The sequence below is a fragment of the Pteronotus mesoamericanus genome, unplaced genomic scaffold (assembly GCF_021234165.1).
Source record: "Pteronotus mesoamericanus isolate MK-2021 breed Mesoamerican mustached bat unplaced genomic scaffold, CSHL_Meso_final scaffold_21, whole genome shotgun sequence".
In the NCBI taxonomy this organism is placed as follows: domain Eukaryota; kingdom Metazoa; phylum Chordata; class Mammalia; order Chiroptera; family Mormoopidae; genus Pteronotus; species Pteronotus mesoamericanus.
The window spans coordinates 32,268,913-32,289,985 of NW_026555310.1; the positions used below are offsets into that span (position 1 = coordinate 32,268,913).

General features: G+C 46.7%; 3 protein-coding genes and 1 non-coding gene across 4 annotated transcripts in view; 3 read left to right on the forward strand and 1 right to left on the reverse strand.

Moving 5' to 3' along the window:
• LPCAT3 (lysophosphatidylcholine acyltransferase 3) overlaps positions 1-9,920 on the forward strand; it is a 37,180-nt gene extending 27,260 nt beyond the window's left edge. The window contains exons 2-13 of the mRNA XM_054591472.1: positions 3,789-3,896; positions 4,382-4,488; positions 5,079-5,172; positions 5,332-5,369; positions 5,786-5,964; positions 6,732-6,840; positions 7,536-7,622; positions 7,713-7,879; positions 8,455-8,602; positions 8,681-8,839; positions 9,255-9,391; positions 9,590-9,920. Of these exons, the coding sequence (XP_054447447.1) occupies positions 3,789-3,896; positions 4,382-4,488; positions 5,079-5,172; positions 5,332-5,369; positions 5,786-5,964; positions 6,732-6,840; positions 7,536-7,622; positions 7,713-7,879; positions 8,455-8,602; positions 8,681-8,839; positions 9,255-9,371 (1,313 nt within the window). The 3' untranslated portion in view covers positions 9,372-9,391; positions 9,590-9,920. The remainder of the gene's footprint in view (positions 1-3,788; positions 3,897-4,381; positions 4,489-5,078; positions 5,173-5,331; positions 5,370-5,785; positions 5,965-6,731; positions 6,841-7,535; positions 7,623-7,712; positions 7,880-8,454; positions 8,603-8,680; positions 8,840-9,254; positions 9,392-9,589) is intronic.
• A 12-nt stretch (positions 9,921-9,932) lies between these two features.
• Positions 9,933-15,780, reverse strand: EMG1 (EMG1 N1-specific pseudouridine methyltransferase). The gene is made up of 6 exons (XM_054591473.1): positions 15,608-15,780; positions 11,663-11,764; positions 11,410-11,551; positions 11,026-11,084; positions 10,799-10,948; positions 9,933-10,473 (listed from the first exon to the last, which is right to left on the reverse strand). Exons 1-6 carry the CDS (start codon positions 15,773-15,775, stop codon positions 10,360-10,362), a joined length of 735 nt encoding a protein of 244 aa, XP_054447448.1. The 5' UTR covers positions 15,776-15,780; the 3' UTR covers positions 9,933-10,359.
• Positions 15,781-15,998: 218 nt separating this feature from the next.
• Positions 15,999-19,600, forward strand: PHB2 (prohibitin 2). The gene is made up of 8 exons (XM_054591475.1): positions 15,999-16,295; positions 16,431-16,515; positions 16,784-16,863; positions 17,770-17,954; positions 18,272-18,401; positions 18,503-18,606; positions 19,050-19,127; positions 19,501-19,600. The coding sequence occupies exons 1-8, from the start codon at positions 16,169-16,171 to the stop codon at positions 19,579-19,581; spliced, it is 870 nt and encodes a 289-aa protein (XP_054447450.1). The 5' UTR covers positions 15,999-16,168; the 3' UTR covers positions 19,582-19,600.
• LOC129085141 (small nucleolar RNA U89) lies at positions 18,685-18,956 on the forward strand. Its single transcript, XR_008530647.1, has one exon. It is a non-coding gene; the product is annotated as a small nucleolar RNA U89 (small nucleolar RNA).
• Positions 19,601-21,073: the final 1,473 nt, after the last annotated feature.

Consider the following 21,073-nt stretch of genomic DNA (forward strand, 5'->3'; position numbering starts at 1 on the left):
CTTATTTATGCATTCATTGGTTGATTCTTGTATGTGTCTTGACCCAGGATCAAACCTGCAACTTCGGCATCTCAGGACACTGCTCTAATCTGCTGGGCTACCTGGCCAGGGCCAAAGCATGCTCTATTTTCTTTCCACCAGTCTTATAAATCACTGACTAATCAAATGAGGTCATATCCTATTCCTACAGAGCCCAGAAATAGTTCTACTGGATGAAAAGGCAAATTTACCAGACTTTAATGAAAACAGCTCATTTCTATTTCTTCAAATGAAACCTCAGAACCTCTAAGATTAATAAGTAATTTCACAACGATTATACAGAGAATAAGAAGTTCCACTAGCAACCAGGTTGTGGTAGATCCTAATCCCTGACTGCAGCAGCACTCTGACCTTAGTAGATGTCTAGTATCTGACTGGAAAACACAGTGGGATACGCTCCATGTGCTCGGAGACCTGAACCCCTGAACGGAGCCAGTTTCCATGTGTCCCAGCCGTCTGCTTTATGATCACAGCATTTGAAATGCCCCAAGTGTTGCTCTTGAAATGCTCCCATCCTAGTGTGTGATCCTCAGGTTTAGGAGATAGGTTAGATCATCATTGTACATGTGCTAATAAGTTTCTGAGGACCTTCCTTTAAACAAACAAAAAAGAAAGAGTTACAGTACTGCCAGACAAGCTCTTAAAGACCTCCCGACCAGGTTTATAAAACAAACCGATGCCCATTAGGTTGCTATTAAAGGAAAGATAGCAACTCTCAGTCATCAAGCTGGGAATTTTATTCTCAGGACCTAGTAAGTACCACTGCCTTCCACTAGGATTTGAGTAAGGCTGTGCTGCTTAGCCCTGGCTTCACGTCAGATCCCTCAGACCTACTGAATCACACTCTGACTGGTGGGGAGGAGAGGGAGGACGTACTTCTGTTGTTTTTCCAAGATTCTTCAGGTGACTATGGCCACCATATTAAGCATTGACTCCCACAAAATAGCATTAACACTGAGAAACACCTTGTGGGACAACACTCTTCCCCGCCGCGCCCCCCGCAGCAAAAAACCCCAGCATATCCCTAAAGGAGTGGCTGGGCAGCCAGGCTCCAAAGCCTGCTGAGCTGAGCAGCAGCCAAGAGCAAGGTTTGGTGTTTACACACTCAAAATCAGCACTGGTTGTCACAGCAACTCACCCCAGCACAGTTCCTTCCTCTTTGTGGCGTCAGTCCAGGCTTTGCTGTTCTCTGTTATGATCTTAATGTTCTTGGTAACCTGAATGGCCTGCTGAATTCTTTTTCTTTTTCTGCCAATTGCTCCTCCTTATCATGTGTTTGCTAGCGTGCAGTAATACTTCACCTGCCTGTGTGGACCTCAACAACCTCCACTCCCCCAAAATACACCTGAAAACAGGAAATTCCACAAAGGGCCTTGAGTGGCCAGAACAGATGTTACCAGACTAAGCAGTAAGTCTAAGGAAAGCACCCAAGACCCTTGCTCTTGTCTTATATCTTTTTTAAACATGTAAAGCAAAGTTATGGTTTCTAAGGCCTGCAGTAAATTAGAAGTAGGGAAAACAACTTTTCTTGGCTGGCATACTGAAAGCTCAAGAATTGACTACTGATCCCTGAATAGGAAGGAAAGGGGCAGAAAAGCCATAAAAAATGGATACAAAAACTCAGAATGCAAGACAGTGTAGGCCCTAGTAGAATCAGAGCAGTTTTACACACCTCAGCAGCTCATAAAACCATCATGACTTTTAGAATAATTATGACCCAGATCACCCAGTGAGTGTTAAATTATACTCAGTTTAAAGGGGCAGAGTAATGTGTGTTGAGTTTTTTAATTTCAAGTATTCCAAATGTTTCAGGGTTTTGGTGATTCCAATTGGTTAAAGGTTTTACTCCTTAAAAAGGTTAACTCTGAGCTCTCCAAGATTTATTTATGAGTACTCTAGCAAATTAAGATATACCCTATTTATTACTTCTATTCATGTATACCCCAACTTCTAAAACATTAATAATAAAAAGCAAAAGATTTAAAGCAGTCAGATCTTATTCCATGTGTTTTCTAATACTTGGCTCTGGCGTTCAGTACTGCTTGCTGGTAATGCGGCGCCCTGTCCCTGCCAGACTTGATACGTGATGTGCATGAGACTTGATCCTACGTCTTTGCTCATTCATCTGACTGTGAAAGGGTCATAGCTATCTCTCTCTCCCTTGTGCTAGTAATCCTATATCACTTCACCTTAGTTAGCTAGAAAATAAACCATTACATGCCACCTTGTCCCTCATTATGTGATCTATAAACAAAATACCTGGCACAGAGTAGGCATTTAATAAGCATTTGTTGAATGAATGAATGAATGAATGAATGAATGAACCAGTAATTCACAGGACATCTATAAAATTAGCCACTTGCATGAAGCTATAAATTTGATGAAGAATCTAGCCCATTATGAGAAAAGCAGTCCAAAAAAACACTGGCAAATCCTGGCCGGGATACACTGTAATTTGAAAAACTAGGTTGCATAAGTACATAGGCTGATCATAAGCTTTTTTAAAAAGTATGGGGCCCTGGCTGGTATGGTTCAGAGAATTGAGTGCCAGCCCGCAGGCTGAAGGGTTGACCATTTGATTACCGGTCAGGGCACATGCCTGGGTGGCAGGCCAGGTCCCTGGCTGTGGGCATGCGAGAGGCAACAGATGGACGTCTCTCACACATGGCTGTTTCTCTCCTCTCTTTCTCCCTCCCTTCTCCTCTCTCTAAAAGTAAATAAATAAAATCTTTTTAAAAAATAAAAATAAACTATGTGGGGGGGAGACTATAACATAAACCAATTATACAACAGGATTATCCATTTACTTAATAAATAATTGAGCACTTTGTGCATGACACTCTTCAAAGCAGAATGCAGAGTTAACCAAACTCGCAACTATATTGCCAGTGATAAAATAACTGCAACTTATCATTTAAAAGCAAGAACTGCAGTAACTATAAACCATGAGTGCTAGGCTCTAGAAGACATTTTGCCATCATACCTAATGGAGGTATAACTCCATAGATGCCCAGGCCTCAGTATGAGGAGCATCCACGCATATCCTGTAGGTGCTATGCAGCCATATATGCAGTCAGCAATCCCAGTTTGTAACCTTGTGTTCATTTATATTTTTCCTCTTTAAAAATCTGACTGATTAAAGCCCTGGATGGTGTGGCTCCGTCGACTGAGCACCAGACTGCGAACCAAAGGGGCGCAGGTCCAGTTCCCAGCCAGGGCACAGACCTGGGTTGCAGGCCAGGTCCCCAGCAGGGGGTGTGCAAGAGGCAACCACACATTGATGTTTCTCTCTTTCTCTTTCTCCCTCCCTTTCCCTCTCTCTAAAAATAAATAAAATCTTTTTTTAAAAAATCTGACTGATAATACTTTACTAGCAGGACAGGGGCTAAAATTATAATAGATCATAAAAGTGTAAAATAGTGTTTCTGAGCACAGTTGGGTACCCTCAGTTCTTTCTATCATTAAAGAAAAATGCAAGAGAAAATTCCTAGCAATATTTAATAGGCTATGAGAGAAACCTAGCCTTAGGACCCAGGTTTGTATTGACTCTATAAAACCACTATCTTCAGTTTTAAATGTGTTTTTACAGAGACTTTGGATTCTTGGGGATATTATTATCATCTCTGTTGACATCCATATAATGTATGTTTTTTTTCCTCTCTGGGCTGAGTTTCATGCCAAAGAAACTTCCAAAACAAAACTGGGAGAAAGCACCAGCCACAAATAACCCTCTTCTGATCTCTCCTCAGGTTACCCTTTGGCTTTGTTTTATCGGCATTACCTTTTCTACAAGGACAGCTACCTCATCCATCTCTTCCACACCTTTACAGGCCTCTCAATTGCTTATTTTAACTTTGGTGAGTAAACTGAGTTAGAAGTGGCACTGTGATTAGAGGGAACCTGGGAAGGAACAGACTTGAACAAAACTTCAGGAGAGAATTTGATGGATAGGGAAATTATAATGCTCTGCTTGCAAAGGGAGGTTTGTACGGAGAAGGACACAGCTTAAATTCTTTTATGTACAATCATCTTCCAGATAAAACAGTTTGAGAGCGGTTACCTTTGCCAGACCCCCTTAACAAGGAAGCATCAGTTTCTCTCTGCTGCGGCTCTCACTGGGTGACAGAGCCAAGCACTCTCCTCAGGAGCAGCCTTCTATTTATACAATTAATTTACTTTCCTTCCTCCAGAACATGAGGCTCTTTTGACAAAAATATCCAAATACATACCAAAATAGTTCTTTCTTTATGTATTCTCTTTGTGTTTAGAAGTCTCAGAATGGGTGAAACTGGGGGGCAGGGCGGGGGGACACAGTCTAAAATTTGATCTCTTCTCCACCCAGGAAACCAGCTCTATCACTCCCTGCTATGTATCATCCTCCAGTTCCTCATCCTGCGACTAATGGGCCGAACCATCACTGCCGTGCTCACTACCTTTTGTTTCCAGATGGTAAACATCTTTCCCTTGGCAGCTCAGGTCACAGCTGACAGCAGTTCAGGGCTGGGGACAGGTCAGGGCTGTGGTGTAGAAAAAGCAGTGAACTGGGAGATCCAATTTCTAATCCTTTCTCCCGATAACACTTAGCAGTATGACTTTACGTAGGTCACTTTACACAGGCCCCAGGTGTTTCGTGTGCAGGCGGCAATGACAACACTTTACCTGCCTCAAGGGAGGGGTGCCAGCTAGTCCTTTGCACAGGATTGTGCATTAGTTTCTTTGGTTCTGACCAGGATTAGCCCAGCTACCCATGCAGGGAGTCACTTGAAGGCAAGGCAGAAAATAACTTAGAATGAGCTATAGAACCTAAGCTTCTAAATTCTCAATTTAGCCCTCATTTTGCTGAGAAACCTGAGGCAAGTCTCTTCCCCTTTACAGTTTAAGTGTCTCCCCCTATAGGAACTTCTTAAGGCCTTTAATGATGAGAACAGGAGAAAGGAAAAATGAAAAATACATTGGGGAAAAAAAAAGAATACATTAGATTTCAGAACAAGGAGAAAATAAATCATAGCGATAATAGAATAAATACTTCCCTCTCCTAGGCCTACCTTCTTGCCGGGTATTATTACACAGCCACTGGCAACTACGATATCAAGTGGACAATGCCTCATTGTGTTCTGACCTTGAAGCTGATTGGTAAGTGATGGGTCGCTGCCTTACCCTTTACATCTAGGCTCCTCCCCTTCTGACCATAAACTCACTCTGTGCTGTCCCCCAACACTCCTGCTACCCTCAGTCTGCAGGTCACATCCTCAGTGTCCTCTCCCTCTACCCACACCTTCTCTCTCTGCTCAGGTTTGGCTGTTGACTACTTTGATGGAGGGAAAGATCAGGTAAGAATGATTCCTCCACAGAGAGGTTAAGGAACTAAACCAGAAGGAAGGAGAAAGGCTGTTGTTACCAAAAGACTGAACCCAGATGCCAGGGGCAGAGCCCCTCCCTCATCCCTACCCTGTGTGACCTCCGTTTCAGTAGCACTGAGCAAGGATCAACAAACCTAATTTCCCTGTCCAGCTCTTGCACAAAGTCCAGAGATCAATGCCAACGAGGCATTGAAAAAGCAACAGCAGCCAACTGTTGCTACACACGCTCGTTTCCACGTGAAGCAGCTGCTTTTCTCCATGTCATCCCCTGAGAGATGGCTATTTGAAGAACCAGTTCAGTGGGCCAAAGGGTGGGGAACACACAAACCGGCTCTTGCAGGGAGATTCACGCCTATCCTGAACCGTTCGTTCTCTTCTCGGCATAGAATTCCTTGTCCTCTGAGCAACAGAAATATGCCATACGGGGTGTCCCTTCCCTGCTGGAAGTTGCTGGTTTCTCCTACTTCTATGGGGCCTTCTTGGTAGGGCCCCAGTTCTCAATGAACCACTACATGAAGCTGGTGCGGAGACAGCTGACTGACGTACCAGGGAAGATACCAAACAGGTAACTGCCCCTCTTGGTTAAGACCTCTGTGTAGGTGTCCCAGCCACCCTAAAGCCACTTCTGAAGTGACCTCCCCAAAGACCCGCCCTGGCTCCCAGGCCCATGCCACACAGGCCCCGGACTGCCAGAACAGGGAACTCTGCGCCTGCTCACTGCGGGCAGCGGGCCCTTTTCACCTTAGGTCACTTCCAGCCATCCATTCTGACGCTGTAGTACCAAGACAAATTCACTTCCATGCCACGGGATTTTGCCTGAACCAGTCATGTCCCTGCCTTTAAAACCCATTTTCACAGTTTAAAAAAGATCTTAAATACATATAAAAACATATCATAGTAGAAAATTTTAAAGTCACCAGAGAAATCCCTACACTGAGAATGTGTCCTGCTTGTGTTTGAACATCAACTCAACCAGGAGAGGAGGGAGTGGATTCAGAGCTGGCCGTTACCGTCCGTGCATTGGGTTTTCAGTCCCACTGTAGACTGCGAACACTGGCGAGACCTTGTGACCGGCAGTATTCCTGAGGGGACGCACCGGACGCAGGCACACCACCCCTCCCCGGCTGCCCTCCCTCCCCTGGGGCTCACAGGGGTTTACATTCCCCATTCTCACATCCAGGCATGTAGAGAGTCTTTCCCTGAGACTGAGGATGACTTTGGGCAGTGGAGCTATACTTCCCATCCCAGATGGATAGCTCCCCTCCATGATTTAAGGTCAGAGGGTGAAGGGAGTGGCGCCTGCGCATTGTGACCCCATCTGTTTCTTTCCAGCACCATACCTGCTCTCAAGCGCCTCAGTCTGGGCCTCATCTACCTGGTGGGCTACGTTCTGCTCAGCCCGTACATCACAGAAAGCTATCTCCTCACCGAAGACTATGAAGTGAGTGGCTACTAAAGCTAAAGCAGTGTGATTGCATCCGAGATAGAAAATACACAGGCAAGGATCCCTGTAGATAGCCAAGGAGTATACCATCGACAAATGCGTGTTGGTTTTGCTCTAGATCTGTGACAGTTGGTGTCAATGCCAGCCGGGCCTGGACATGTTCATCAGCCGGCACTGAACGACCTCCGCGGGCACAGGGCTGTGCCAGGTGCACTTTCAGCACCCCTTACCTTCCTCAGGAGCAGCTCTGAGCTTGCTGTGTTACAGCCCAGCACAGCAGCTTCTGGTCCTCTCCAGCCTGTTTCTTCTCTTGATAGACTGGGGGCTTCTAGGGTATTCAGAACCCGAGGGAGGGGGGAAGTGCTGGCTTTTGCTCCTGCCCACCTGAGGGGCTTACAACAGTTCCACACCCACCCTAGGTAGGCTGTCTCCTTAAATTGAGGTGAATACATAGAAGTCCCTCAGTACTCAGTGTCCCCAGTGCTCAATACTTCAGAAGAGGAGTTAAGGACAATGCTGTTTCTGGGACTCTCCAAGGGAAAGGAGGTGAATGGATGTTCACTGGCCTCCCTGCTCATCCTCTCAGCCTGTTGTAGGGACAGTCAGGCAGACCTGAAGCAGGCAGCCACAAGTGCGGAGAGGAAGGACATTAGGGAAGTTCACCTGGCCTAATGCGCATTTCTTCTCTCAAGAACCACCTTTTCTGGTTCCGCTGCATGTACATGCTGATCTGGGGCAAGTTTGTGCTGTACAAATACGTCACCTGTTGGCTGGTCACAGTAAGTAGAAAAGATGAAATAGGGTATAGACAAGCTGTGGGGGACCTGGGGAGGAGAGTGGCAAGAGCCCTGAGTCGACCCTTCCCTCAGGAAGGAGTGTGCATATTGACGGGGCTGGGCTTCAATGACTTCGATGAAAATGGAAAAGCAAAGTGGGACGCCTGCGCGAACATGAAGGTGTGGCTCTTTGAAACCACCCCCCGCTTCACCGGCACCATTGCCTCTTTCAACATCAACACCAATGCCTGGGTGGCCCGGTAAGCAGCAGCGAGGGGAGGCCTGGCCCTGAACTTCCGCCTCCCACACTTGCAGATCGAAGGGCAGAGGTGTGTCGTCTCCTCTGCATTTTCTCACTTTGAGTAGAACTTAATGCCCCTACCTGTTCCCCCACAAACCATTCCTGTCATTAACTGAAAAACAAGAGCAAGATATGTAAGCACCTTGAGCCCTGGGATTTAACCCAACCCAGCCACAGGTTTTATGTTCACCACTGCCCTGTTTACAGACATCTTTATCCCACCATGAGAGTGTTAGCAGCATGAGTAGAAAACTGGTCTGCCCTGTTCACTGCAGTTCAACACCACGCACTTGGTAGGCACAAGGCAGCTAGTGGCTTGCCCAAGTTCACCCAGCTAAGCCGTAGGTCTGTGTTGTCTCTTAACTGAGACAACTTCACTGTCTTTCATCTCCAAAGCTGACCAGACACCACTGTCCCCCTTACCCCAGGTGGCCCCAAGAGGGAGCCATAACCACCACGACTGCACTCCTCAGGGCACCGAGAACCCCAAGGCAGGATAGTGGGAGTGAGGCTTATCCTTACCCTTTTCTCTAGTTACTTCTTCAAACGACTCAAGTTCCTTGGAAATAAAGAACTATCCCAGGGTCTCTCATTGCTATTCCTGGCCCTCTGGCACGGCCTACACTCAGGATACCTGGTCTGCTTCCAGATGGAATTCCTCATTGTTATTGTGGAAAGACAGGTAGGCCCTAAGCATGGTGGGTGAGAGGGGACTAGGAGAAGAGGCAAGACACTGATTACCTCTGCCCTTCCTCTCCAGGTTGCCAGCCTAATTCAGAACAGCCCAACCCTGAGCAGCCTGGCTTCCATCACTGTCCTGCAACCCTTCTACTATTTGGTGCAACAGACCATCCACTGGCTCTTCATGGGTTACTCAATGACTGCCTTCTGCCTCTTCACATGGGACAAGTGGCTTAAGGTAAGTGAGGGTCTGCCCTCAAAGATGGGAAGGGACCACTGACACCTCAGATAGTAAAGGATATACCATATTTTGCCACGTATAATGTGCACTTTTTTGCCCAAATTTTTGAGGGGGGAAATAAGGATGTGCATTATACATGGGTCATATGAAATACCTTGTATCTCTTCCTGTTTTGTAATTATGTTACATAAAATTTCTTGTACTACAGTATGTTCAAAAATAAATGCTAAAATTCCTTTATAATATAAAAAACAAGTATCTAAATATAAATGAATTTTAAAAATTAAAGATTTTTTCCTGAAAGTTTGGGCCAAAAACGTGGATACGTCTCACCCATGGGAGTGCATCACACAGAGCAAACTACGGTATGCCGTGCCCTTGGGCTGCCTCAGTGGCCTGTCTCTCCCCACAGGTGTACAAATCTGTCTATTTCCTTGGCCACGTCTTCTTCCTGAGCCTACTATTCATATTGCCTTATCTTCGCAAAGCAATGGTGCCAAGGAAAGAGAAATTAAAGAAAATGGAATAATCTATTAATGTATTTCCCTGGTAAGTTAACATCCCTACAGCTAAACTGAAACTATCAGGTTACAGAACTGAGCAATAGATTGGGGGGGGTGAGTCTCAAGGTAGCCTGGCTTCTAGGAGACACAGTATGGGACACCAACTTAACAAGAAGCTGGAAGGGCTGCAGATCAGGGACTGGGAGTCACTCGGACCAACCTTCCCATCCAATTTCTTCCGCAGGTGGCCTAGAGCAAGACTGCTGCAGGACCAACCGGTCTCCCTTTCTACACTCCCTCACCGCAGAGCACACGGTGGCCAGGGAGCAGGAACACAGGGCGCTCCCAGCTGTGCCTCCGCTGGCAGCCAAGTCTTCATTTGGGCCAAAGGGGAAACTCCTGTGGGCGGAGTACAGGGGCCCATGTCGCCCTCTGGGCTCCCCCATGCACGTTGCCTTATCTCTCCCCCTCTAGCCAGGAATGGTTGTGTTTTTCTTCTGCCAATTTACTATGATTGTATACGTGCCGCTGCTGCCACTCCCCCCATGGGGGGGTGGGGAGGGGCATTAGGCCCTGCCTGCTCCACTTTTTCTACCTTGGAACTGTACCAGATAAAATCACTTGTTTGTTCAATTTTTCACTGCTAGCCCTCCTGGCTCTCTTTCAGGCACATTCTCTGTGCTTGCCATTGCCCCAGTGATCAGGGACCTCTTCAGACCACAGTGACCACACACGTCTGGAGCTACAGCCCAGAACCAAACTGCCAACACTGTAACCTCACACCTTTCCCTGACGTTTAAGGAGAATCAACAGTTTACACCATTAGAGACTAAGCGTACAAATCCCCAAAGAACAACCAGGTTTGCAAGAACAGTGTGTATCAAATAAACAAATAGCAAGTGTACAGCCTTGGCATCCACTAGCTCTACGATCTGGTGCAGGGAGGTCATCTTCAGCAGTGAGTTGGCAGAGTCAAGGGATGCAATGTCAACAGTTCAAAACAGGGTCCTATTGTCAAATGACCCTCCACACTTCTTCAAAGGCTGTGGTAAGTTTCGCACAGGTGAGGGCAGCAGAAAGGGGGTAATTGCTGATGGACACCATCTTCTCTGTATACTCCACACTGACCTGAGGAGAGAGCAGTTCTGTCAGCCAACTCTATCGCTCTAACAGGTTCAGTCCTCCTTTAGGGCAGGAATATTGGGCTGAGCTCATATTTCACAGTGCTATTCAATATCAGATTCATAGAGAGGATGCTGAAGCTTCTAGGTTTGACTATTAGAGTCCTCCAGGGACATGTCCTGGGGCCGGTTAGGGAACCTATGCTTATCTTCCAGCTTTGTTCTCACCCTCTCTTTCCTAACAGGTAAGAACAGGGATCATGGAAATGCTCTTGGAATTCTGTACTAAGCTTCAGGTCTACAAAGGATCTAAGAGTTGAGCCCAGCCTTACCTTGCCATGAGCAAAGGCCCCCACCACAAAAACAATAGGGTCACTGCTGGGCACCAACTCTCGCACATCACTGACGACTGGGATGGAAAAAGAAGTGCCAATTTTCATACATCCAACCGGGAAGTGATCTGATACTGGATTCTTAATTACCTAAAGTAAAAGAGAAAAATGAGCCCCCAAAACATTCTCAGAACCCTACCTCCAACCAGTAGGTGTCAACACCTCACCTTCAAGAGCTTCTGGGGGCCATCAGCTGCTCGTACACTGAGTTTGTGTAAAAGCTGAACTAAGGCAAAAAAAAAGAAAGTTCAGAGCTAGGTGGAGACTGCCCAGTAATCTAACCAGAAAAACCCACAGGGAAGGTGGGCTCCCCATGTCCTTTAGAACTAATACTGCTAAAATGTTATGAACAAGCAGTTGTCAAGCTCATGCCTAGCTGGGTACTGATGGGTTCACATTCCCTTTTCACTCAGCTAGAACTCATGCAGGCTTCACCCCTACATGTGGAAAATAAGGGAGAGTCTTCATTCTGGGCATCAGCTGTGCTCCCTCTCTCCCCCTTCCTTACTCCTGCGAAGTTTATTCTGAACTTTAAGTCCTAAAGATCTCACCCATGAGGCCACAAAAACGGTCAAAGGTTCTGGGAATTCGAGTCTGGGGGTTCACTTCAATCAGAACGTTCTTCTGTGTGTGGATATAAACCTGCAGCAGGCCGGCACGGTTCAGGGGGCTGTCCATCAGCATCAGTAAACTCTGAGGGAGGCAGATACCGAGGCACAGTTAAGACGGAAGAGAAGTAGCATGCTGCTGCTGCGCCTTCCACGGAAAGGCTCGAGGTGTTCTGAGCTCTGTCCCTGGAGTTACCTGGTGAGCTATGTCTGGTCTCACTTCCCCAGGGTCCCGTCCATTCTTCAACAACATAGACTTGTGTTTGTCACAGTTTAGTAGCTCATATGTCTTCCCTACCTGAAGAAGAAAACACGACAGAGAACAACATAAGCTGCTTTTACCTAGCCCAGCAGTTCTCAAAGTATGGTCCCCAAACCAGCAGCAGCAGCATCTGGAAACCTGTCAAATTCTCAGGTTCGCTCTAGATTTCCTGAACCAGAAACTACGGGGGTGGGGCCCAGCAAGCCCCTCAGGGGTTCACTGTGTGGCCACATTTATCCCCCCTTCCCTTCCCCCAACCCTCCCATCATAACTGATTTTAGAGGGAAAAGGAAAAAAGGCACAACCTGTGATTTCAGATTATTTTAAGCTGGATTTACTTTTAAACCCTGTGGCTATTAGACAAAGCTGGTGAGGGATTCTGGAACCAGGTGGAGTAAGGTTAATGAGCAAGGCTGAACGTTTGTTTATCACAGGAGCGCTGTGATACACCAGGCAAAATATACATGTCACTACCCTCAGTGTACTTACAGCAAATGTGCACTTGGTGAAGAACTGCAAATCTGAATGAGAAGGGTGAAAATTCTAAAGATGCAGGAGATAGTTTGATCACGGAATACTTGTCAGAAGTAAAACAAGTAAGAAGGGTTTTGCTAGGTTTAAGACATGTAGGCAAAGGTATAGATGGAATAAAGAAAAAGCAGAAATGTGAAGAAAACTGAAAAAGTGGGAACTGAAACAGTGAAGGGCAGTGATTACACGTGAAACTTCTCTGTAAACTGCAGAATCTCCAAGTATCCAGCACAAAGAAATAATTCTGCAATAACAGACATAAGAATGACTGAGGAATGTTATCCTGGCAACGCTGTGTATACTGGAAAATAAACCAGGTAGACGTTCGACACTAAAGATCTGTCTGGATCCATCTGTAGCAGCTAAAAGAAATAGGTGCAAATTGCAACGTGGAGTCCTAATGAGCATGAGGTGGTCAGTAAAAAGTGTAAAAACATACTATTAAGTACAAATACAGATTTTGAAAGGCTAAGTTTTTATGTACCAATAGAACGTTTTATGTCTGAGAATACGTTAAGACCTACAACTCCAAAAAGTGGGGAAAGAGGCATGTGGACTTTGAAATTAAGTAACTGAAATAACAAGAATGTCACAAAGTAAGCACAGAGAAAGAACAAAGGCCGAGAATTAAGAACATGGGACACTCTCAGTTGTAGAAGAAAAAGAATCTCTTCAATAAAAGGACCCAATTTTAACCCATTAGTAAGTTATAACCAGAGTTTTTAATGAAATACAATATAAAACATCAGAGTACTTCACATGTAGTAATGGTAACTGATGGTTTATGAAACTTGATTTCATACAGTTGAGTGTGGGTATTAGCTCACAGTGTAATTTTTTATTGTGGGTTGTGGTTAAGCTTGAAAACCACTAACTAGAATAATCAGGATGAATATCATGTGCATTCACTTTCTATAATAAGTATTGAAGAGAGAAGAATTTTTAAAAGTTGGTTCTCTACCCCCATAGAGCCAACTAGTGGAAGAGACAAATAGTAGACAACCACATGACTAATTACCTCAAATTGTGATAAAAATTATGAAGGAAAAGTAAGTGGTTCATTAAAAGAATATAACAGGAGGACTTGATTTATACAGAGTCATTTCTATGAGGAATTAACATTTAACCTATTAAAGAATGAGCAGCATAATCGACTCAATAACTGCTAAATAAATGAACATAAAGTAGGGATTAACGAAGCAAAGAGCTGAATAAAGAGAGCTTCCAGTTAGAGAACATTATGTGCAATGGCTTTAAGATATAAAAGAACCTCATGCCTTCAAAGAGTTTAAAGAAGGCCAGTGAGCCTGGAATATAAAGAATAAAATGGATGAGGGGGAATATGCTGAGGTGCCTGCCACGCACTGTCTGCGCCCCACAGCCATGCCTCACGAAATTAAGGATTCAAGGATTTCCTGCTCACAGCCAGGAGAAAGGATGCCAAATCTGTCAAGATCAAGAAATATAAAGACAATGTGAAGTTTAAAGTTCGATGGGCAGATACCTTTATCCTTTGGTCATTACAAAGAGAAGGCCGAGAAGCCGAAGCAGTCCCTGCCCCCAGGTTTGGCAGGAAAGGAGCGGAAATGAACCAGACACACTTATCTGTATTAAAATGTTAAAAATTCAAAAAAAAAATAAAAATAAAAAAATAAACAGCAGGCCCAGAGAAGGCTGGCACAAGCAAGAGGTACCGGCACAAGGACGGCATAAGATAACAGTAGAGAAGATTTCAACCATCTATGAATTCTCTCACCCTTGGAGTACCATTAATGACAAGTTGGCCTAAATTTTTCCAGAGCATTGTCCAGGGATTTTAATTTGGCCATGAGCTGTTAAACTTCCATATTTTGCCACGTATAATGCACTCCCATGTATATTGCACACCCACGTTTTTGGCCCAAACTTTCAGGAAAAAAGTATTTAATTTTAATTCTTTAATTCAATTTTTACTTATTTGTATTTAGAAACAAAACCAATTATCATATTCCAGGGTAGTATTTTGCATACGAATATCATTATTGCTTTCTAGAGTTACACTTTTAACGCATAAGCAAGAATAAAAGAATTAAAAACATTTATATAGATATGGAATAAGTACTACCCATGTATAATGCGAATCCTTATTTTTCCCTCAAAAATTTGGGCAAAAAAGTGCACATTATACACAGGTAAAATGTGGTACTTAATAGATAACATGGAATCAGTAACAGTAATAACCAATTCCAAGTGGCAGACATTATTCTAAACCCTTTACACATATTAACTCCTTTAATCTTCCCAACAATCCAGTAATGTAGGCACTACTATCATCCCCAAGGAACACAGGAAGAAATGGAGTGGTTAAATAACATTCAGAATTAACAGGCTGGAAAGATAGCAGGCAGTTAAGTGAGGGATGAATGTAAGAACCTGTAATTAGGTTAGAAATATCAATCACAGGAGAAAACCAAAAAAGATGGAGCGGGTGTGAAGTTTCTAGCTTGCAAGCTTAACGAAGTGCCATACTGGCTCTTGGAGAAAACATGAAAAAGAATCACACAGATTACTATGGAAATGTACTCCTTTTAAATGTCCTTTTTTTTTCTTTTCTTTTTCATTACATTCTCCCTGTAAAGTATTACTAACCTCCGCTTTTCAACAAACTAAGAACAAATTGTTCTCAAGATCACACAGTTAAGATAAGAACCAAGATTAAAATCCAGGTGTGACTCCTAAACCAGTGCTATTTATTCTGGGCCTACTCATTGAACAAATTTAGTTCTAAATGGTAAGAGCAACAAGAAAGTCAGAGGAAATGAGAACACAGCTCAAAGTTTTAAGCCAGAACGCCTAGATAATTCTGGAAAAGAGCCAAATGATAGGTAAAAATAAAAATATTAAAGTATTAAATGATAATCTGATCCAGTGTTTCTAAGTGGATACTAACACGGGGGAAGGTGACAGTAGACACCTTTTATAAAACACTAAGTCCCTACGAATAAAACGATGGGTCAACTGAGCTACAATACCCATCTTTCTCCTTTCTTAGTAACTTGGCGTGCGATGATGTGGGACACAGCCGTGGACGAAACTCCCTTCCCTTTAAACGACTTAACACCACAGATTTCTGGTAAGTCAACTGGAAGCAAGGACATGACGGTTGCAATGGGATTCAAGAAGGTCCGGGGAAAAACGAGTACTGCCAACCCAGGACGTTAAACTAAAGGATATGTCAACAAAGCCACTCTTCCTCCAAAAGCATGTTTCACCTCTTGGCTTTCTCCATCCACTCTGAGCCACTCATCCTCATCCCATGAGATCTCGTTCTATCGCTTTACTAGATCTCCACTTTCTTGTCCACATTACCTTCACTGTCTCCAGACTGGCCCCTTCCAGCACCACAATGAGCCTACGGCCCCCCATCTTGCTCCCCGCCCCAAATCGGGGCCGCTTGGGCTCCACAACATCCCAGTCCTGTTCCTGGTCCTCACGCCGACGCTCACGAGGTTGAAATCCATCACTGGGCGCAGCCATCTTGCAACCGGAAATTATGCTAATATCCTGAAATTAGAAACTGACGCTTTTCTTAATCGCAAACGTACTTCCGGCTACCATTTTGAAAGTGGGCGCTTGGAAATGGCGATAGCTTGCTGTCTGGCACTACCAAAGTCTATCTGGGAGGACAGGGTTTCAGAGAGAGGCGGGACTTCCGTATGCGCAATTCCTGTGCGCGAAATTCAGGTCCTCCGTGGAGCTGGGGGGTGTAGGGGGAGGGTTTACAAGAGAGCGCACTTCCGGTGCCCTTTCTCCTGCGAGCACCTGGGCCACGGACCCTCGTGTGAAGGGTGCGGTTTCTAAACTGGAGTGGGGTAGAGGCGGGCCGGCACCCCCTCCTGACCTTTGGTGCTGCCGGCCTCGGGATCGGACATGGCCCAGAACTTGAAGGATTTAGCGGGGCGGCTGCCCTCAGGGCCCCGGGGCATGGGCACGGCGTTGAAGCTGCTCCTGGGTGCCGGCGCCGTGGCTTACGGGGTCCGCGAGTCCGTGTTTACCGGTGAGCACCCTCCGCCCGCTCCCGGACTCCTCCTGTCCCGCCGGGCCCCCGAGTGCACTCAGCCCCTCGCCCCACCAGTGGCTAACCCGTACTCTGAGCAGTGACCTGGCCTGATCCCCACCCCTCTCCCCACAGTGGAAGGCGGGCACCGAGCCATCTTCTTTAATCGGATCGGTGGCGTGCAGCAGGACACCATTCTCGCCGAGGGCCTTCACTTCAGGTAATGGCGGGCAGAGCGGATTGACCCTGACCCTTCACCCTTGAACGCCAACCCACCAATGGCCGTAGTGGGACGTTCAACGGATCCAGCTCTGGGCCTTCTCTCGTCTCCTAGGACAGTGGGTTCTTCCCATAAGTGCCGTGGCACATAAATGTTCGCTAAAGAAAGAGAATTTCTCCTAGTCTCTGGTCGTTAGGAGAAGGAAACACGTGAGGAAAAACTAGTGAAACTGAAGTCTCCCAATAACTATCCGTTCCCTCTCCTCCAGGATCCCCTGGTTCCAATATCCCATCATCTATGACATTCGGGCCAGACCACGAAAAATTTCCTCCCCAACAGGCTCCAAAGGTAGGTTTGGACATTTGGAAGCCACCAACACATGGGCTACCTGAAGTTGATAAGGGCGCCTGGCCAGACCCCTGGGGAAAGTGGTTGTGTCACAGCTCTTGGGCCTTGGTTTTCACATCTGCAAAAGAGATGGAATAAAAATACCTGCTTCTGGGGTTGAAGTAGAACAACTGGACACACTGTGTGTTTGCACTTTTTTTGTTAACCTTTTTTACCTTCTAAAGTAAATTCAATGAGAGTGCTGTTTGCCCCTTGTCTTACTGCCTGGAGCAAAGCATTATTTTAGAGCCTTTTTTTTTTTTTTCTTTTAACTGTTTGTCTTATTAATGCTATCCAGTAGTACACCCTGTCCAGGGGACACTTGGCCCGTCTCCCTGGTGCTCCTGGTTCCTCCTAGACCGTATCTAGAAACTGCCTTCGAGATTCCCCAGACCCCTTCTTCTCACTGGCACACACAGGCACATGCACACTGAGGCAAGTAGCTCACCTGTATCGTGTTTTTTATACTAAATTTTTTGTGTATGGCACTTAACATTCTCTAAATAATTGGTCCTGAGAATAAAGAATACATAAAACAGAGTCCTCATCCTCCAGTCCTGATAGTCTAGTAAAGAAGACAGGTGATTATTTGAAAAGCCCCCTGTAGAGTTTGCACACAGTGCAGTGGCAAATAGGAAAAGAGAATTTAGCTTTATTGGTGGAGGGTTTGCGGATAGAGAAGACATCACGGTGGACAAGGTTGCATGTGGCCTGTGCCAGGTCACATCTGATCGGCCTGATTACTCTCCTCCCTCCAGGGGAGTTCCAGGCTGAACGACATAACATGGAGGAGACAGTGCTTGGGGAAGGGTATTGGGCCATGAGACCCCCATGGCCTTGCCCAGCCGCTGCTGACCTCACTCTTAGACCTGCAGATGGTGAACATTTCCCTGCGAGTGTTGTCTCGACCCAATGCCCTGGAGCTTCCCAGCATGTACCAGCGCCTAGGACTAGACTACGAGGAGCGAGTGTTGCCGTCCATTGTCAACGAGGTTCTCAAGAGTGTGGTGGCCAAGTTCAACGCCTCACAGCTGATCACCCAACGGGCCCAGGTCGGACCCAGCTCCCATTACCATCTGCATAATGGCAGCATTTTCCTCCTAGGCCCAGGGCACTGGGTATTAGGAAAGGCAGCTTATTAGAAAAGGGTTATGACCCCAGTTCCACTTGTGCCTAAATGCTGCACTAATGGCCACTGTGCAAAACGAGAGCCAAGACTAGAGCTCGATAGGCACTAAGAAAGGGTTGGTGAATTTCTTGCCTTTTTCAAAAGATCTAGTATTCAGATACTCACAGCAACACAACTTCCTTTCAGTGCTCCAGTCCCCTCAACCCACCTCTCCCTTCCCCTCCTCCCCCCTCCCCCCAGGTGTCCCTGTTGATCCGAAGGGAGCTGACGGAGAGGGCCAAGGACTTCAGCCTTATCCTGGATGACGTAGCCATCACAGAGCTAAGCTTCAGTCGAGAGTACACAGCTGCTGTAGAAGCCAAACAAGTGGGTGAGTTACCAGGAGAGTAAGTCAAGGGTTTCTGAGAATGCAGGAGCAGTTTGGGGTTCCTGGCACCTCCCATTTGTGACCTCTTGACTGTCCCACCACAGCACAGCAGGAGGCCCAGCGGGCCCAGTTCTTGGTGGAAAAAGCGAAGCAAGAGCAGCGGCAGAAGATCGTGCAAGCAGAGGGTGAGGCCGAGGCCGCCAAGATGATATCCTTCTGCTGGAGACATCTCAGCTCACCCCTGGGGCACATTGCTTTCCTCTCCTCCCTTGTCCTCCCTCACAGGCTGGCTGATGAGACAAAGGCGAATGCGATTCCGTGCTCTGACTCTTAGCTCTCGCCGGGGGGCGGGGGGTGGAGGTTTCTAATGGGATCTGAAATCTTAGTGGGGTTCCTGAGCTTGGCTCCTCACTGTAAGGCAGATCAATAGCACTGCTGGCCTTGCCTCTGTTCCTGCTGCTACCTCCAGTTCCTGGCAGCTGCCTGCAGGGGGGCCCACAGGTGAGGACCAAAGTAAGACTAGGCACGAGCTACCTGAGCGCAACCTTGGATCTGACAGCCCTGAGGAGGGCTGGTGTGACGGGAGTAGCGAGGATGGGTCCAGGGACTGAGACCTGGCCTTGTGTGGACCCTTAACCCCACCCTGCTCACCTTGGCGAAGCACTGAGCAAGAACCCGGGCTACATCAAGCTGCGAAAGATCCGAGCGGCTCAGAACATCTCCAAGACGGTGAGTGTAAGAGCCCAGTATTCCTCACAGGGCTTCCTGGAGAGTGAGAGCGTCTTCAGCTAAGGCACACTCAAGTGAAGTCCTTAAAACTGTGCTCGTTCAAGTTTCTATACAAACTGGCTTCTCTGACACTACCTTTCATCAAAAAACAATTCCATGGGTTCCCTTAAACTTATCTTCACGCTTCTGTTATGATACTAACTCAATTACAGTTTACTGCTCTGGATCATTCTGTGAGGACCAAAAGTGCGTCTTTCACATTTGGATCCCTGTTCCTAACCCCTATGTGTTCCGTCGGTGGTTATTGAATGAGAGGATAGAAATTGAGGTCTTTTGCCTAATACGAGCATCTGTCTTGTTTCTTTCCCTGTAGATCGCCACATCACAGAATCGTATCTATCTCACTGCTGACAACCTTGTGCTGAACCTACAGGATGAAAGTTTCACCCGGTGAGAGATGTGACCTACACAATGCGGTGTGACAAAGCGTGGGATCTGAGTCTGGTGGCTTGGGCTCTGCAGCCAGTTAGTAGCTTATTCATGTGACCCTTGAAAGACACTGTTTCTCTGAACCAAAAGATAGAAAAGCATAGGTAACTTGAACATCATGACTGGTTTTATGAGAACAGGATTATTCACGTGAAAAGCACTTTAAACATAAAATTTTGTCTCACTGAAAAGTGGTGAAAGATGATACCGAGCAGTCTTACCTAGGAACCCTGTCGTTGCTGCTGTGGGCACGGAAGGGTGCCAGGCGAGGAGAGGGGAGGAATGGCCGTGACCGGGAGAACAGGAGACCAGAGCGCAGCCTCCTTTCCAGAGCCTGAGACTCCTGGCTTCCAGCCTGGAGCCTGTTTGTCTTTTTCCCTTGGGAGCAAAGGAGGGTTTGGAGCTGGGTGGGGACTGAACTGTAAGTCACCCCTGCGTTTTTCTTCTTTCTATGTTTCCTATTCGTCTGGTGACCTGGTGTCCACAGGGGAAGGTAAGTTGCTGGCGCATCCATCCTTTTTGCTGTGGGATCTTGCAGCTCGCCTCTCAGTGCCTCCTTTTTCCCCCACCAGTAACCTTTCTCACCTCCCTACACATTCTTAATCAGAAGGGAGCGCTGTTGAGAAGGGAGTGGGCGTTATGTTCCTCTCACATTCATGTCCCCTAATGTCATTCATCTGTTTCCTTTTTCCATCTCCTTTCCACAGTGACAGCCTCATCAAGGCCAAGAAATGAGCCTAATGACCAAGACCTCCACCCCCAGAGGAGAAGTGGATCTGTTTCTGCCCTGGTGTTTGAGGAGCCAGCTCGGGGATCCAGCACACCCCCACCCCGCCCCCACTATCATGTGAAGCTCCCCTCTGCATCTGTCCCCCTAGCCCTTCTCAGATGAATGAAGACTGACTCATTTTCAAGGGAATGACTTTCCTCCCCTGTGTTGGCCAGGGTTGTAGGGACAGTGTGTGATTTCTTAGTGATTTCCTGCAGTGTTGGTTCCTCTCTCAAGGTTGGGAGGTGATAAACACCATCCCAGGAATTCTCAATAAATTTTTATTACTTAAGCAGAAGTCAAGGCTTCACGTGTCTGAGCTGGGTTGGGGAGGTACGCATGCGCGTGCTCACATAACACGCCTGAGTCCTCATCTTCGCCAGCAGGGGGCGCGCAGACTCTGGCCTGGGCCCTGCTGCTCTCACCCTGGAAGCCCGGCGGAGTCAGAAAACAGGACCCAAACTGGAAATAGGCCCAGCTGCGCTTTCTGCCCCATCCTCCATTTAAGGCTGGAACAGCTGTGGCTTTGCTGAGCTAGGCCAGAAATGTGATGACCCCAGCAGGAGCTGCTTCCTCAGCAACAGGGTTCCGTGCAGCTGTGGTGGGGACCGCACGTGCCTACCAAGGGGCTTAGGCCCTGTGGGTCATGCTGCCTCCTGTGAGCTGCCCACGTGGCCACTTTCACAAT